At 40.0% G+C, this 14,712-nt stretch overlaps 1 protein-coding gene across 1 annotated transcript in view; it reads left to right on the top strand.

Moving 5' to 3' along the window:
• The first annotated feature begins 5,915 nt into the window (after nucleotides 1–5,915).
• The window catches only part of TMEM182 (transmembrane protein 182), a 69,217-nt gene continuing 60,420 nt past the window's right edge, over nucleotides 5,916–14,712 (top strand). Inside the window, exons 1-3 of the mRNA XM_045283820.1 lie at nucleotides 5,916–6,238; nucleotides 6,481–6,580; nucleotides 8,211–8,313. Coding sequence (XP_045139755.1) covers nucleotides 6,107–6,238; nucleotides 6,481–6,580; nucleotides 8,211–8,313 — 335 coding nt within the window. The 5' untranslated portion in view covers nucleotides 5,916–6,106. The remainder of the gene's footprint in view (nucleotides 6,239–6,480; nucleotides 6,581–8,210; nucleotides 8,314–14,712) is intronic.

Here is a 14,712-nt window from a genome sequence, read left to right as displayed (position 1 = left end):
TCTTTGGATTTTATAGGCAACATGTCCCTCATTTGGGTGGATTGCTCTGGCCTACATATCAAGTGGCTTGAAAAACTGCCCGCTTTGAGTGAGGCCCAGAATAAGAAAATGCCCTTCATCCAATTCGGGTTGCCGTGCCAGCCACTCTGCCACATGGACCATATGAATTGGTGGATACAATGGTGCTTGAAGTGGCGGTGGCAGATAGAGACGCAGTTTGGGATCTTTAGCAGGCCCCTATTGGAAAATCATACTGAAAACCTAGAAGATTTGGGGAGCAAAGCTTTGCCATCTTCTGCAGACAACTACTTCCCCTTTTTAAAACCAGCTTTGAGTCTGTTACTGGATCTTAATGGAGACTGAACACCTCACTGTGGGCCACCAAATCTCAGCCATTATACAGCCTGAGCTGCCTTTAAGGAACTGGGTATTGTCTGAGATCGTGAAGTTGGACATGCTCCGCAATATTCCACCATTAAATGGAAGTGGTACCTGGGAGACTGGGCTAGAACAGGACCTGAAGTGCAAGTAAACAGAGTGAAGCAGTGGCCCCAATGCCTGTGCTTTCAACTCCTATCACACCACCACCTTTACCCAAGTCAGCACCTTTGGCCTCCGGGGGAGTTCCTTATGATCAGCTGACTGAGGGACAGAAAACCTGTGCGTGGTTGATGGATGGTTAAGCAGGCCTCACTCGAAAGGGGGCAGCAGCACCACGGCAACCCCATTCTGGGACCTCCTTGAAGGACAGTTGCGAACGGACATTTTCCCAATAAGCAGAACTCTGAGTGGTACCCCTGGTTGTTCAGTTTGCTCAACAGGAAAAAATGGCCAAATGTGTGACTATATGTTCATGGACCATGGCCGATGACTTGACTGGATGGTCAGGTACTTGGGAGGAGCAGAATTGGAAAATCGGTGACAAAGAGGTATGGGAAAGAGGTAGGTGGATAAGTCTCACTGAATGGGCCAAAGAGGTGAAGATAATTTGTGATTCATATGAATGCTCACCGTGTTAGACCGGGTTTACTAGAGAAACAAATTCATTGATACTCATACATGTGTAAGACAGAACTTTGTATCAAGAAATAATTATGCATCAATAAAATATCCCAGCCCTGGCCTGATCAAGTCCATATGTCCAATATGAATCCCTGAATTCCTCTTCAGACTCATGCAGTACATGTAATGATGCCGAATACAGGAAGATCACAGGCCACAGGCCAGTGGGTGGAAAGTCCTGTGGATCCAATGGCAGTAGACACATCTCCAGGGTTCTGGATGCCATCAGCATGGCATCATGTGGCTTGTCAACAGGAATATGAAGCAGAGAGAGAGAGAGAGAGAGAGAGAGAGAGAGAGAGAGAAGAGAGAGAGGCCATGTCTTCTGATGGCAGAATGAAGACAGAGGAAGTTCCCAGAATACTCATGAGAAGACCCCGCCCATGAGAAGGAATCATCAGGCTGTGAGCTGATTGACAGGCTAGATAGACTCCACCCCTCATTCTTTTATCAAGTTGACATGAAATTTTGTAACTTGAAAAAGATTACAGAGGAGATCAAGTAGCCAGGATGACACATAGTGTGGAAACCAGTGATCCTCTTTGCTCAGCCCCTCCTGTTTTTGCCCAGTGAGCATATGAACAAAGTGGCCAATGTGGCAAGAATGGAGATTATGCATTGGTTCAACAGCCTAGACTTCCACTCACCAACCCTGATTTGGCTACGGCCAGTGCTGAGTGCCCTATGTGCCAGCAGCAGAGACCAACACTGAGTCCAAGTTATGGGACTATTCCTAAGGTGAATCAACCAGCAACCTGGTGGCAGATTGATTACCTAGCATCACTTTCTTCATGGAAAGGTCAACATTTTGTTCTTACTTTAATAGACACTTACGTACTCTGAATATGAATTTGCTTTCTCTGCATGCATTGTTTCTGCCAAAACTACCATTTGTGGACTTACAGACTGTCTCATCCACCAGCAGGGTATCCTGTACAACATCGCCTTAGATTAGTGGTTCTCAACCTGTGGATTGTGACCCCTTTGGAGTGCTAATGACCTTTTCACAGGGATTGTTCGATTCATAACAATAGCAAAATTACAGTTATGAAGTAGTAACAAAAAATAATTTTATGGTTGGGAGGTCACCATAACATGAGGAACCGTATTAAAATATTGCAGCATTTGGAAGGTTGAGAACCACTGCCTTAGATCAAGGGACTCACTTCATAACTCATGGAATTCACTTAGCACGTTCCCCATCCTACCATGTTCCCATCATCGTGAAACAGTGTGATAGAATGCTGGAATAGACTTCTAAAGACACAATTACAACTTGGTGGCAACACCTTGCAAGGTTGGGGCAATATTCTCCAGGAGGCAGTGTATGCTCTAAACCAGTATCCAATATATGATTCTGTTTCTCCAGAAGCTGGATTCATGGGTCCAGGAACCAAGGGGTAGGAATGGGAGTGCCACCACTCATCATTACTCCTATTGGCCCACTGTGTTAGTTTGAGTAGACTAGAGAAACAAATCCATAGAAATGCATATGTGTATAAGAAAGAGGTTTATGTACAAGAGCAATTGAATATTGAGAAAACATTCCAGCTTGGTTTAGATCAAGTCCATAAGTCTGATATTAGCCTATATGCCTAATACCAAGCTAGAAAGTTCTCTTCAGATTCATGAAATACATGCAATGATGCCAAATACATGAGGATCACAGGCCAGTGGGTGAGAATTCTTGTGGATCCAGTGGCATTGTAAGCATCTCCGTGCTGGCGGGGGTCTCCACGTGGCTTCTGTAGGTCCAGGGTTCTTGTTGCATTAGGTAGGTCCGTGTAGCTTCTCGAGCTCCTCGGGCATAGAGCCATGAGTCTTTTCAGTAGAGCTTAACCAAGGGAGTGAGCAGGGTCAGAAGTGTTTCCAGGCTCCAAGGAAGAAATACAGAATTTCCCAGAATTCTCAGGAGAAGGTCATGCCCACAGAGGCCTCATTGGCTATGATCTGATTGACAGGCTAGACTCCACCCCTACAGTCTTAATCCTCAAATTGACAAATGATTATATACCTACCACACCCAATCACAACATTTTACATTCTGTCCCAGTGGACCTATGTTATTTAGCACTCCAGGTCTTATTTCCAAAGAAGGGACTATATCCATCCACCAGGAGACACAGCACTGATTCCATTGAAGTGGAAGTTAAGAATGCTTCTTGGCCATTTCTGGATTTCTCTCACATCAATGGCAAAAAAGTATATTATTGTATTGAGTGGTGTTAATGTATCAAAAAGATCCTGATTCCTAAGGGGAAATTGGATTAGTATTGCATAATGGTTGTAAAGTAGATCTAGGGGTTTCCTTTGATAGACTCTTAGAATTACTGTATCCTGCAATTAAAGTCAATGGTGAAGTACAGTGCCTCAATTCTGTTATGAGTAGTGACATGACTACTAATCACCTAACTCTTGAGGAATTAAGGTTTGGGTCAACCCACCAGACAAAGAACCACAACCAGCCAAGGCATTTGCTTAGGGAAAAGGACATACGGAATGGGAAGTAGTTCTAAATAGCAGCCATGGCTCTGTGATCAGCTGTAGAAACAAGGACTGTAATTGTTATGACTAATTTCTATTTGTAGGTGTACACAGAATATTTTTGTTTCGTTCATTTATAAAACATAGATGAAAATGGGGTTAGTGCATTTGGTTGTATGTGAGCTAGCTGTATCATGTTAGGTGCAAGTGTGATTTTATTATTGGAATGCATTGTGAGATGATTATGCATGTTAAAGAGTTGTCTGCAGGTGTTAGGTTGACAAGAGTTAGTCTGTGATGGCTAGTGAGTATGTCACGCAGACACTCCTGGGTACAGGTAGAGTGTGATTTTGTGTCTGTTTCCTTGATCTTCTGTTGCATTGTCTGCCTGCCTCAGGAGCCGTCAGTAGACTACCAAAAGTTGATTCGTTTGGCCAAGTTTGTATTCATTTACCTCTGCATCAGCCAGCCTGTGCCCCCCACCGCCTCCTTTTTGTTCATCAGCTTCCACAAATCAGGAGAAGCCTGACTTGAACCAGACTGGACTTACCTACTTCTAAAAGGTGTAAGCCATTTGTTGATATAAATCTCCTCCTCTATACAGACACATACAAGTGTCACTAGTTTTGCTTCTCTGGAGACCCATCCTGACACCCATGTCAGGTAATATACTCACCTGCAGCTATCAAGATTCGTTAGCATCCAGGTATCTTTGGGCGCTCACTACTCTGTCCTTCACAGCATCCAAATCAGGGAGGTGGTGATAACGTGTGAAACCATAGCCAGCATATTTTACTAGGTCTCACATAAGTGTCATACTTGACAACTACAGCAGAAAGCTAGAATAGAGCTGGTTTGGAGCTACGGCAATCTAAGGGATGTTCGAAAGCACCAGATGATTAGTGTCGAGAAATGAAGACCTATATTTATGCATGTGGGGCGGGAGTTGCAGTTTGAGGAGGCATGAGATGATTGCTGTCTTTAAAATATCTGAAAGTTCTATTAGATGACAGAAGGTTTAAACCTGTGCTGGGTAATCTCAGAGGGCAGAGCTGGATTAATACTTGGACGCTCCTAGGAAGTGCTTTCGGGAGGTTCAAGGCACAGTTGTGTGGTCGCTGTTGTGCTTAATGCAATGGTCTGGAGATGCTGTGGCTTGACACAGTGAGTCTCACCAATGAGATCTGAGTATTAATTGAAGGTCCTCTCAGATATAGTCTCAAATTTATTTTACTCCTCCAGGTCAATATATTTCATTCCATATGCATATACCTGGAGCTCACCAGGACCCCTCAGTCTTATAAAGGAGTCGTCTTTTGCCCTGACTGAATCAACCCTGAGGATCTATCTCTGGCCAAATCAAAAAAGCTGATGAAGGATGCTGACATACCACAGATGCCTCACATTATTGTTGAGACTATAAAGAAGGATCATAAGGATTTTACATATTAAGAAATATTGCATAAGTTCTTAAAATAATAACCTTTGTGGTCTATTCAGTTGCAAAAGAAAACAAGCAACTGAACTGTAGAGTCATGGCATGAAGAAAATGTAGATTTCTTGCTATTCGCTGATTCATATGAGCATTACTTATGTTTTGAAAAATTTGAGTATTTAAATAAAAAAAGCAATATTATATAAATATTTTGATTGATATATATATATATATAATTTATCGATTTACTCTACAGAAAGGATGACCTTTAAAATAATTTGTCAAAGATTTGTGTTCATCTGTAAAAATGGTTTTTACATTATTAGTTGTATATGCTGTATGAATATTGTTAGTACTTAAAAGAATCAGTGCTCTGCATAATTTAAAGAATTCATGCTACCATGAATATTCTTGATTTTTCTTGATATATATGAATGTCTAAATTATAAATCTGAACCGTGCTCTTATTATGCTAGATCATCTGACCTTCAAATGAATTTGTCTGCCCAAATATCCAAAAGAAATCCATAAACTTATTACAACCTCAACTGTATTCACGAGAAGTGTCTGTAGTTCTTTATAACTGTGATCTCGACATCCTCAAAGAGAATCTGAAGTGTCTTTTGGGTTGTTATTTAGTTTGTAATCATCTTCTAAGATGAAGAGGTGCTTGTCCAGAGAGTAGACATTTGGGTCCAGTACCATCAATGACTTTATAGACATTTCCTCTTCTGCCCATTTCTAGGGCTTACTCAATAGCAATAATGATCATTCCCGACAGCTCCTGAGAGTCCTCACTATAGTCAGAGGAAGGTCAGCTATTTTTTGATCCCCAAGGGAGAGAGACAGCGCCTCAATCAGCATCCTGAAATAGCTCGCCATTGGCAGCTGCTGGGCTGCAGCCCCTCCAGCAGAGAGCACGGGATACAAAGCAAGGCGGGGGGTAAGTGAGAAGCCACCAAACATGAGCTGGGAGAGGCTTCTGCAGCAGATTCTGCCTACTCAAGATCATCCTTCTGTTTCTTTTTAAAATTCGGTCGGTGATTTTGAGATCTTTCCGTCCACCAATTTCTTACTTAGTGTTCTTTTTTTTTTTTTTTTTTAAATTGGACGTGTGAATTGAAAATGAAACTAAATATTGCCATCTTCTTTGGGGCCCTCTTCGGTGCTTTGGGAGTCTTTCTCTTTTTGGTGGCCTTTGGATCAGATTATTGGCTTCTTGCAACTGAAGTGGGGAGATGTTCCGGTGAACACAATGTGAGTTTCTTCTTCAATGTCTCGATGCACTTGATAGTGATCAGAGTAGGCTGATGCCTTCACATGCTTTGAAATGAGAGGATCGTAGGAGTGGATATTTCTTCATAAAAGAGATATGCAGAAAGCTATACATTGGCATTCTTTGGGATTAAAAATTTTAAAAGAAACCCGATTCCTGGAAAAGGTCATTTTTTTTCTAGTCCTTGATCTGATGGCAAGTTATTTCATTTTATTTTGTGCAGATAGAGAATGCGACTTTCCACCACGAAGGATTTTTCTGGAGATGTTGGTTTAATGGGATTGTGGTCGAGAATGATTCCCACATCTGGAAGTTCTGGTATAGTGAGTGCCATTTTGCTTTATCTTTCCCTTGTCTTTGAGGTAAGATGAACAACAAATGAAATAAGAATGAATTCTTAATTGTTGAATTTCAATCAGATACCTTCAAAAGTTCTTGATGAGAATCTTTTTCTCCAACTAGAAATGGCTATAGAGATGATTATTTTTCTTCAAGAATAAATAGGCATCTGACTACTTATGGCAAAACTGAATTATCTAGTGTTTCTATGCGCACGTTAAAATACAGAAACACTAACAAAACAGATATTATCTGTAGTATTTTTCAAGTGTTTATTATTGCTATGTTGCTTTTTTATTGGCTGTAAGCTCTTGAAATCTCAATTTTTAAAATCCATGATAGAGATATGTTATTTTATACTCATGTCCTCGAAGTTTAAAAAATGGAATTTAATTACTAGCACTGGCAGATGAAAGCTTGTTTCAGTTGGACTTTAACCAAGGTTGTCAGCAATATCATTGCTTTGTATGTTTACCTTCTGTCATGGAAACTTTCAAGTTCTCTTTTGAAGTAGAATAGGTTTTTTTTTGTTTTCTTTTTTTAATGATGCACTTTTAAAACTGTATTTCGTATGTTGTATTCATCTTTGAAAATAAATTCACTGGTAATATTTAGTAATCACCTTATTAGATCCAACAAGCAAAAGAACAATTTATTACTCTAAAGATTATTGAGGTTTGGAATTCTCTGTGTCTTTATTAAATATACTCTAACTAAATCTAGCAACAGTATTTATGTGATATATGATATTATGGAGTTTATAAGGAAAGTATGAGTTTTCTGGCAACTTAAGCAAGCTGTCAGTAGGTGGTATGAAGGGACATGATAGGTAGAGATGAGATAGCACATTTGAGAGGACTCTTTGATAGGCCATCTTATAGTGCGTTTTGGGGAGGGGGCTAAGCATTTGTTAAGCATACAACCTGGCAATGGAAATTATTTCGACTTTGGTAAAGTGGACTTAGCCAGTCTAGGGTAAAGGAAGGTTTTTGAGAAAGAGAAAAGAATGTACTCTATTTTCTGCCTAAAGTGGCCTAGAAATTACATTGCACAAAGAGTTCTGACCCCTCCCTTAGAAGGCCCAGTGAAATTCTTTGCAGGTAACATAAAAGTTTTTAAGTTTCTTCAAATGCTAAAAATGTATATAAATGCTCAAATGTATCACTAGTGTCTTTTCCCCAATCATAGGATATAGAAGCCTTTGTCTATTGATTAGGATGAATCAAATTAAGTCAAATTAGGATTTTAAACAAGTATCTATTGAATATTTATGTGATCTGTGCTATGGCATTGAGAGTACGCAGAGTATGTTTGTGAAAATAAACCATGTATGTTGCTTTCAATTATAAGGTGATATTGGGGGTATTTGCACCTGTTCCTGTGAATTGTGTCATGAGGCTAGAGCCTGTGAGTTGATTCACTTCCCAGGCCCCTGTGGTTCTCAATGCAAGTCCTGTGGATTGGTTCCTGTCCCTGTAAGCCTCTGGCTTTGTTCATCTGACTTGTGGTTTTATTTTGCTGGTAGACTTCTGGCTCTGTCTTTCTGTTCAGTGAAGAACAATTTGTAATTCACACTCTCAGTAATAAGACCCATTGTCCCGGTGTCTTCCCTAGCCAACCAGCCACAATCCAAGAACTGCACACATGCTTACCTGTCACCATACCCCTTCATGAGAGGCGAGCACAACTCAACCTCCTACGACTCCGCACTGAGTAAGTACCCGCTTTGCTCAGAGACCCACTTCTGAAAGATGCCTGCCACGATGGGGGAGGGGGGCAAATTAAAAAGTAAGGGAACACCTGAAAGGCTAAAATGAATCATTATTTTACCTTTAAAATAAAACACCAATTGATTTTATAAAACGTAAATAGTTTTAATATGGTGTTTGTGCTAGTAGAACATAACTTCAGTTTAAAAGTAAAGTCGTTGAGTTGTGTTTGCTACTCATAAACGTAATTTTAGAAATGTGTTTTCCAATATAAAAACAGGGCTATTAACTAGAAAGAATTTCTGCTTAAGGGTTTAACTGGCCTGAAACATGTCTCATCATTGAAAATATTGTACTATACACCCTACATGAAAATTTTTGCAATTGTTGTATATGAAATATGGTTATGTTATCATATTGGGACAAAATTGAACCTACTGTAGATGCCCATGCAATATTCCATAGCAGAATGATAGGTATCACTGACCGACAGTCATGATTTCATAGTTTCTCAAATGTCTTCAGCCTTATATTTGTTATGTAGCACGTACGTTAAATGATTTTCATTAGAAAGTATACTTAAGATGCCAACTTTATTGTCAAGTGCTTCCATGAAGTTGTTCCATTGAGAAGGGTCATGGAACATTAAAGCTAGGGTACAGAACTTAGAAATGTCATCAGTAGAGCCAAGATATATCTGTTTTTCAAAGAGAATACCTATGTATTTAATGTTCTGAATAAACGGAATGTATCTTCACGTCATGCATCTGCTTTCCCATATGTTTGTTAAATACTTATTTATACGCATATCCATTTGTCTCTGGGTGTTGCATCTACTTATATCACACCATGAAGATGGCGGCCGGGGGTAGCAGCTTCTGGAAGGGAAAAGGGAGTGGGCTTACACTTGCTCTTGTTTATTGAGGCGCCTTGCGTTCAAAGGGAGAGAGAATAGGCTTTCTCCTCTCTCTTCTGTCCTGGAAGGATGTCGTCGATGGCAGCATGTGTGCTTTTTGGTATTGGTTTGCAAGGTCTTTGGCTGTTGAGTTCTGAGATATGTGTAGTGTGTATGGTCCATCTCATTTCAGATGGCACGGGGCTTCCTTATTTACCTTTACCAGGACTCCTCACATCACGTTTGGTGTAGATCTTCTCATTGATCAGAGAAGGGACAACACAAAGGAAATAAGGGGAAACATCAGATTTTTCTTCGAAGTTAAATTCAAGGTTCACCTTCTGTCACTGGGTCTCCCCACAGATGGATGAAACCGGGTTTTGCTCTGTACTACAGAAAGTTACAAGAAAGGCCCGTAGCTCCAGACCTTTATAATTTGATTAAAGGAATTAAGAAGTAATATAAAGCTGATGTTGCAGGACTTTAGATGATTGTGTAAATGTTACCATTGAGAAGGTTGTTGTTTATATGTTGAGTTCCTGTGATAATACAGATTTTGTAGCTATCATATAGTCTAAAAGGAGTCTGCATATTTGAAATGTCTGCACTTCACCGAAAGAGTGGAGAACTTGAAAAACAAGGTAACATAATCCATGCATAATAATTATGGTGTAGATGGATAGTAAATACATGTCAGAAAAATTATACTGCAATTACACTTAGAATTATTATGTAGCACAGCATATAATTACTATGTCATTTCTTGGATCTACTGACAAAACGATATTCTACTTTTTTTTTTCCAGTAATCAAACTCCTCTCTCGCACACATATGAGTATCATAACGCCTTACTAACTTTAGGTACCTCAAAGCCTCTTTTATGCTCATAATAATGTGCAGTGATAGCATTATACCTTGGTGATTTAAGTTTGTATGGTTTCCCTTTTCTAAGAGGAAGGTAAAGATTTCATTAAAAGTGTTCTGTCTGATGGCAAGTGTGTCCTTCCTAGGTAATGAGACCATGTGATCTTTGCTAGATTCTAGAACCACATTTTGCATTTATTTAGCTTTATAATTATCAAGAGCTATATATGTGCCAAATTATGATTGGTACATAGAAAATATTGTTTGCAAGATCTGATATATGCATCCTGACTTGGTAGATTATTGGCACAAAAGGCTCATTTTGTCCTGAATTCTTGTAATTACCTTTAGCCAATATTCAAGTCAGCAAAAGTAATATTGCGATGTATGATTTTTGGGAATGGTTATTTTTGAATTGGAATGCTACCGATGAAATTATCCTTTTTTTTCCAGAATAAGGAGACTGAGGCTCCGAAAAATCACGACTCCATCCACACAGCTTATAGTCGGCAGAATGAATGCAAAAACCCCGAGTGTCTACTACAGTTTATAAGGTTCTCAAATGAGATCTTGTTGACAGTCGTATACACTTCAGTAGCTAAAAGACCTATTTTAGTGCTTACCATTCAGTATTTTCAAACACAAGTTTTGAAATTGGATAGCAACAAAAGAACAAATTAAAATTACAGTGGTCTTTGCTACTTTTCAATTTGAATCTGACCTATGTATACAGTCAGGACTCCTTCAGTGTTTCCTTTACTTTTCCTCTGGTCTCAAGTCTATGTTCTGAAATTCAGTTATTCTCAAATCTAGTTTTATGAATGATTGCTCACGTCTAGCAAGGGTGGTCTAAGTCTCAGAATGTTTTTGAGGTCGGCTGTATACTGCAAAGTCTATGGAACAATTCCATTACCTTTTGAAACCTGTCAGAGTTTAGAATTTTTTAGTTTGTTCCATGCTTAAATTCAGTCATATTTCCTTTTCTTGATTTCATTTGGTAATGATGTACTGGCCATAAATTAATTTTCAACATCATGCAACCACTGAGTGCAATTCCCTCAATCAAACAGCAATTTTTGCCATTTCCACTCCCGGTTTCCCATTTTTATTTCTCCATCTCTCCTGCCCCTGTCTGAATTATTTCTTGGTGAGCACTGCTGTCTGGTTTCTTATGACTGATTATTCTCAGAAGCATGTTCGGCGTGGGTAGTATTATTCATTTTATAGGTCTGCTTATTTGGTTGAAAGATGCTTTCTGGAAATAGGTTCCGCTCCAGGTTTGTAACGTCCCTAAGAACCATAATCTCAGGTGTTCCACCAGTCTCCATCAGACTAGTAAATTTAGTACTTTTGAAATGTTTTTTAATTCTCTGCTCTTTTTTTTCCTATTCTGTCCAAATCCTTCGATTGTGATTCTGAACCGAGAGGTCAGTCGTGCTAAGTGGGCATGATCTAGTGCTTCTGGCCTCAGGCTGGTGGTGCCCGTAGTTCATGTGCTTCATTACTCCTTTGGACTAATTTCTTCCTTGAGACTTTGATTTTCTTCACTATTCTTAGCTTCAGATAGGAAGGACCAATAATTGTACCTTTGCTGATCTATCATACATTAAAAAAAAACAACTTTCCCTAATTACCAAAGTAGAATGTGGAACCATTGTTTTTATGAACTATGTTATGCTAAAAGTCCACAAACCTAAATGACCTAATTGTTCTGCCAATCAACCTAATTTTCCCAAGCCCAGTCACACAGCCCTCCAAGGTGTTTGTTTATGGCTAAGAGGTTTGAATCACTTTGCCAGTCGGCTTGACTAGATGCTTGGCTATATGTGTAGCACAAACAAATCCCTATGTCGTCTTAGCAGTAAATAGCTTTACTCTTGCTTACTTCTCAGTGTCTTTCTGTGCCTTGGCTATGTTGTGCAGGCTCCTCACTTATGTGGTACTGACCCCCCATCCCCCATTTTAAGGCATACCTACTATCTGTTATTGTCACGTTTCATTGAGTGGGCTCAGACTCATAGGCACCCTATGTGAGTAGGCTTGGACCCAGAGGCACCCTACGCACAACAGAACAGCCACTGCATGCTCCTGCACCACCTCACAATTGTGCCCATCCCGAACCCATCGATGAAGCCACTGTGTCAATCCCTCTTGTGCAGCACCTCCCTACTTTTCTCACCCCCTCCACTTAACCAAACATGATGCATCTAGTTAGCGACCATCTTGGCTTCTCCTTCCTATCTCTCGTATCCATCAAATGATGTTTCTTTCTGTTTACAAGCCTTTTCTTTCCTTGTTCGCATAAGGATCTCACTGTAATATGTTCCCTTTGTGATAGACTGATTTCACTCACATAATGTTCTCCAGGGTCATCCATGTTGTAAATGGCGTTGTGAATGCTTTGATGTGGTGTAACCTTCCTTTGTGCATATGGTCCAAAGTTTGTTTAATTATGATCTGTTGACAGGCACTTTTGTTGTTTCCATCTTTTTGCTATTTTGAAAAACACTGCTATCAATATGAGTGATGAGCTGAGACAACACCATACCCATAAACATCTTTTGGAGGTTTGTAGTCATTTTCTTTTCTTGAGCCTTCTGTGTACCATCCAGCCTCCTCCAAAGCTTTCCTTTCTGTTGACTCCCTCCTTCCTTCTTCTCCTTAGTAAGGCAGGATTATCCTTGAAGCTAATTTTTAATTGGATACCTTGTAGCAAAGTTTAAATTATTTATTTAAGTCATTCTTTTGCTATTGCAACTTCCTCTCCTTCCTATTCTAAGCTTTCTGAGAGGCCAAGGGTCTTGAATGCTTGCCTCACCATTATATCCAAATTAGGCTAAAGGTGAAATGGGTTTTGTTTAGATCTACTACTGTAATTTACAGGTCTGATGACACTGTGGTTATGTGTTCCTCTTTGATCTGAGAGATCCACAGTTCCCAACCTCTAGCAGCGCCTCAGGAGAAAGACAGAGCTTTCTACTCCCATAGACAGTTGCAGTCTCCGGAACTCACGGGCAGTTCCATGTTGCTCTACAAGGTCACACCGAGGTGGTGTCAGTTCCATGGCAGTGAGTGAATACTGTGGCATTTCTATGGATGGACTGACTAGCAATAGGGGTGTGTGCACTCACAAACATACCTACTTACAAACATATATCTACTAAATGGACCTAGATTTTTCTTTGGTAAGATTTTTGTAATTTTGATATTTTCAGCATTGCCTTATGTCTACTGTCAATTTTTTTTTTATCTAATTGTTTTTTCAGCCTCTCCTTTCTACCAACTTACAGAAAAAGTAGAGTTGAGTTGTAATTACCTGGATGGCAAAGGGTTTTGAGGGAAAGAAGAATGACGAGAAGCAGGAAGGCAGCTGGGTGAAGTATTAATAAAGAGTGAATTAGGCTGTGAGTCACAGAAAACAAGCCACAGCTAAAAATAGTAATAAGGGATTCTTTCTTCCCATAAGGAGAAGGTCAGTAAATGTCATCATGATGATGTGGTCAGGGGGACGTGGGTGGTACATTGGATCCTTTCTTCCACTACACTTGGCAGCCACTTTCATGCTGATTACCTGTGATCCCCAAAGGGCTTTCCATCTTCAAAAGGATGCCAATTAGCATAGGAAAACACTATTGAGAAATGTAAAGGGAAGTTTTTGTTTGCTTGCGTGTTTTTGATATCTGATGCAAATTTAAGGGGGGTGTGTATAGGAAAGAAGACAGTTCCATGTCAATTATATTGAGGAGAAAGTAAAAACACAAAAGGCACAGGAGACTGTGGTAGAAATCTTGAGAAGCCTTTGATGAGCGGACGATGGGGTCCTCAGAGGAGCCAGTGGAGGAGAGTAAGGAAGCTGGATGTGGTTCCCAGGGACAAATGAGAAGAAATCAAGTAGAGAGTAGATCATTTGAGCTTGATGCCCCATATATCTCCCTCTCCCTCATGGGGTCATGTACTGACGCCAAAAAGATTCTATGTCTCTTTTTCTAAATCTAAACCCACATGTCCTGCTGGTTTAACCTTGCATGTATGTGAAATTTTCTCTGGATCTTCTTTCTATTAACTGCTGATCCCCCTGGATTGAAATTTAAGGGGAACATTGCTATGACTGAAATACCACCAGAGGACGGCTGTAATAAACAGGAAGGCATTTTGTCTACCCTGGAGGGAAATCCTTGATGCAGATTCTCTTACTTGTTTCTTGGCAGTCCTAACTTCTTCGTATCTCTCCCTTTAATTGTGTGCCTAATCTGATCTTTCAGGGGAGCTCTGGTGGTGTAGTGGTTATGAGTTAGGCTGCTAACTGCAAGGTCAGCAGTTCGAAACTACCAGGCATTCTGGAGGAGAAAGATGAGGCTTTCTAGTCCCATAAAGAATGACAACCTCAGAAACCAGTAGGGGAAGTTCTACCCTGTCCTCTAGGGTAAGTAAGAATGTAAGATGCACTTTGATGGCATCGAGTGGCATTTTCACCTTTCAAAACTGATTAAAACACACTTTCCAGTGATATGGTTCAAGCCATATCACAGAGAACTCTATTCCTACATGAGGTTATTTTCACAGCTAAAAGGGGCAGGATTCCAAAATCAATTTTCAAGGGGCCCAATTCAATTCACTAACACTGTGGCTGCAATAAAGATCTCAAAC

Source organism: Echinops telfairi, unplaced genomic scaffold (assembly GCF_000313985.2).
Source record: "Echinops telfairi isolate 266 unplaced genomic scaffold, ASM31398v2 ScPeMD7_7467;HRSCAF=8505_1, whole genome shotgun sequence".
Taxonomy (NCBI): domain Eukaryota; kingdom Metazoa; phylum Chordata; class Mammalia; order Afrosoricida; family Tenrecidae; genus Echinops; species Echinops telfairi.
This window is presented reverse-complemented; position numbering and strand designations above follow the sequence as displayed.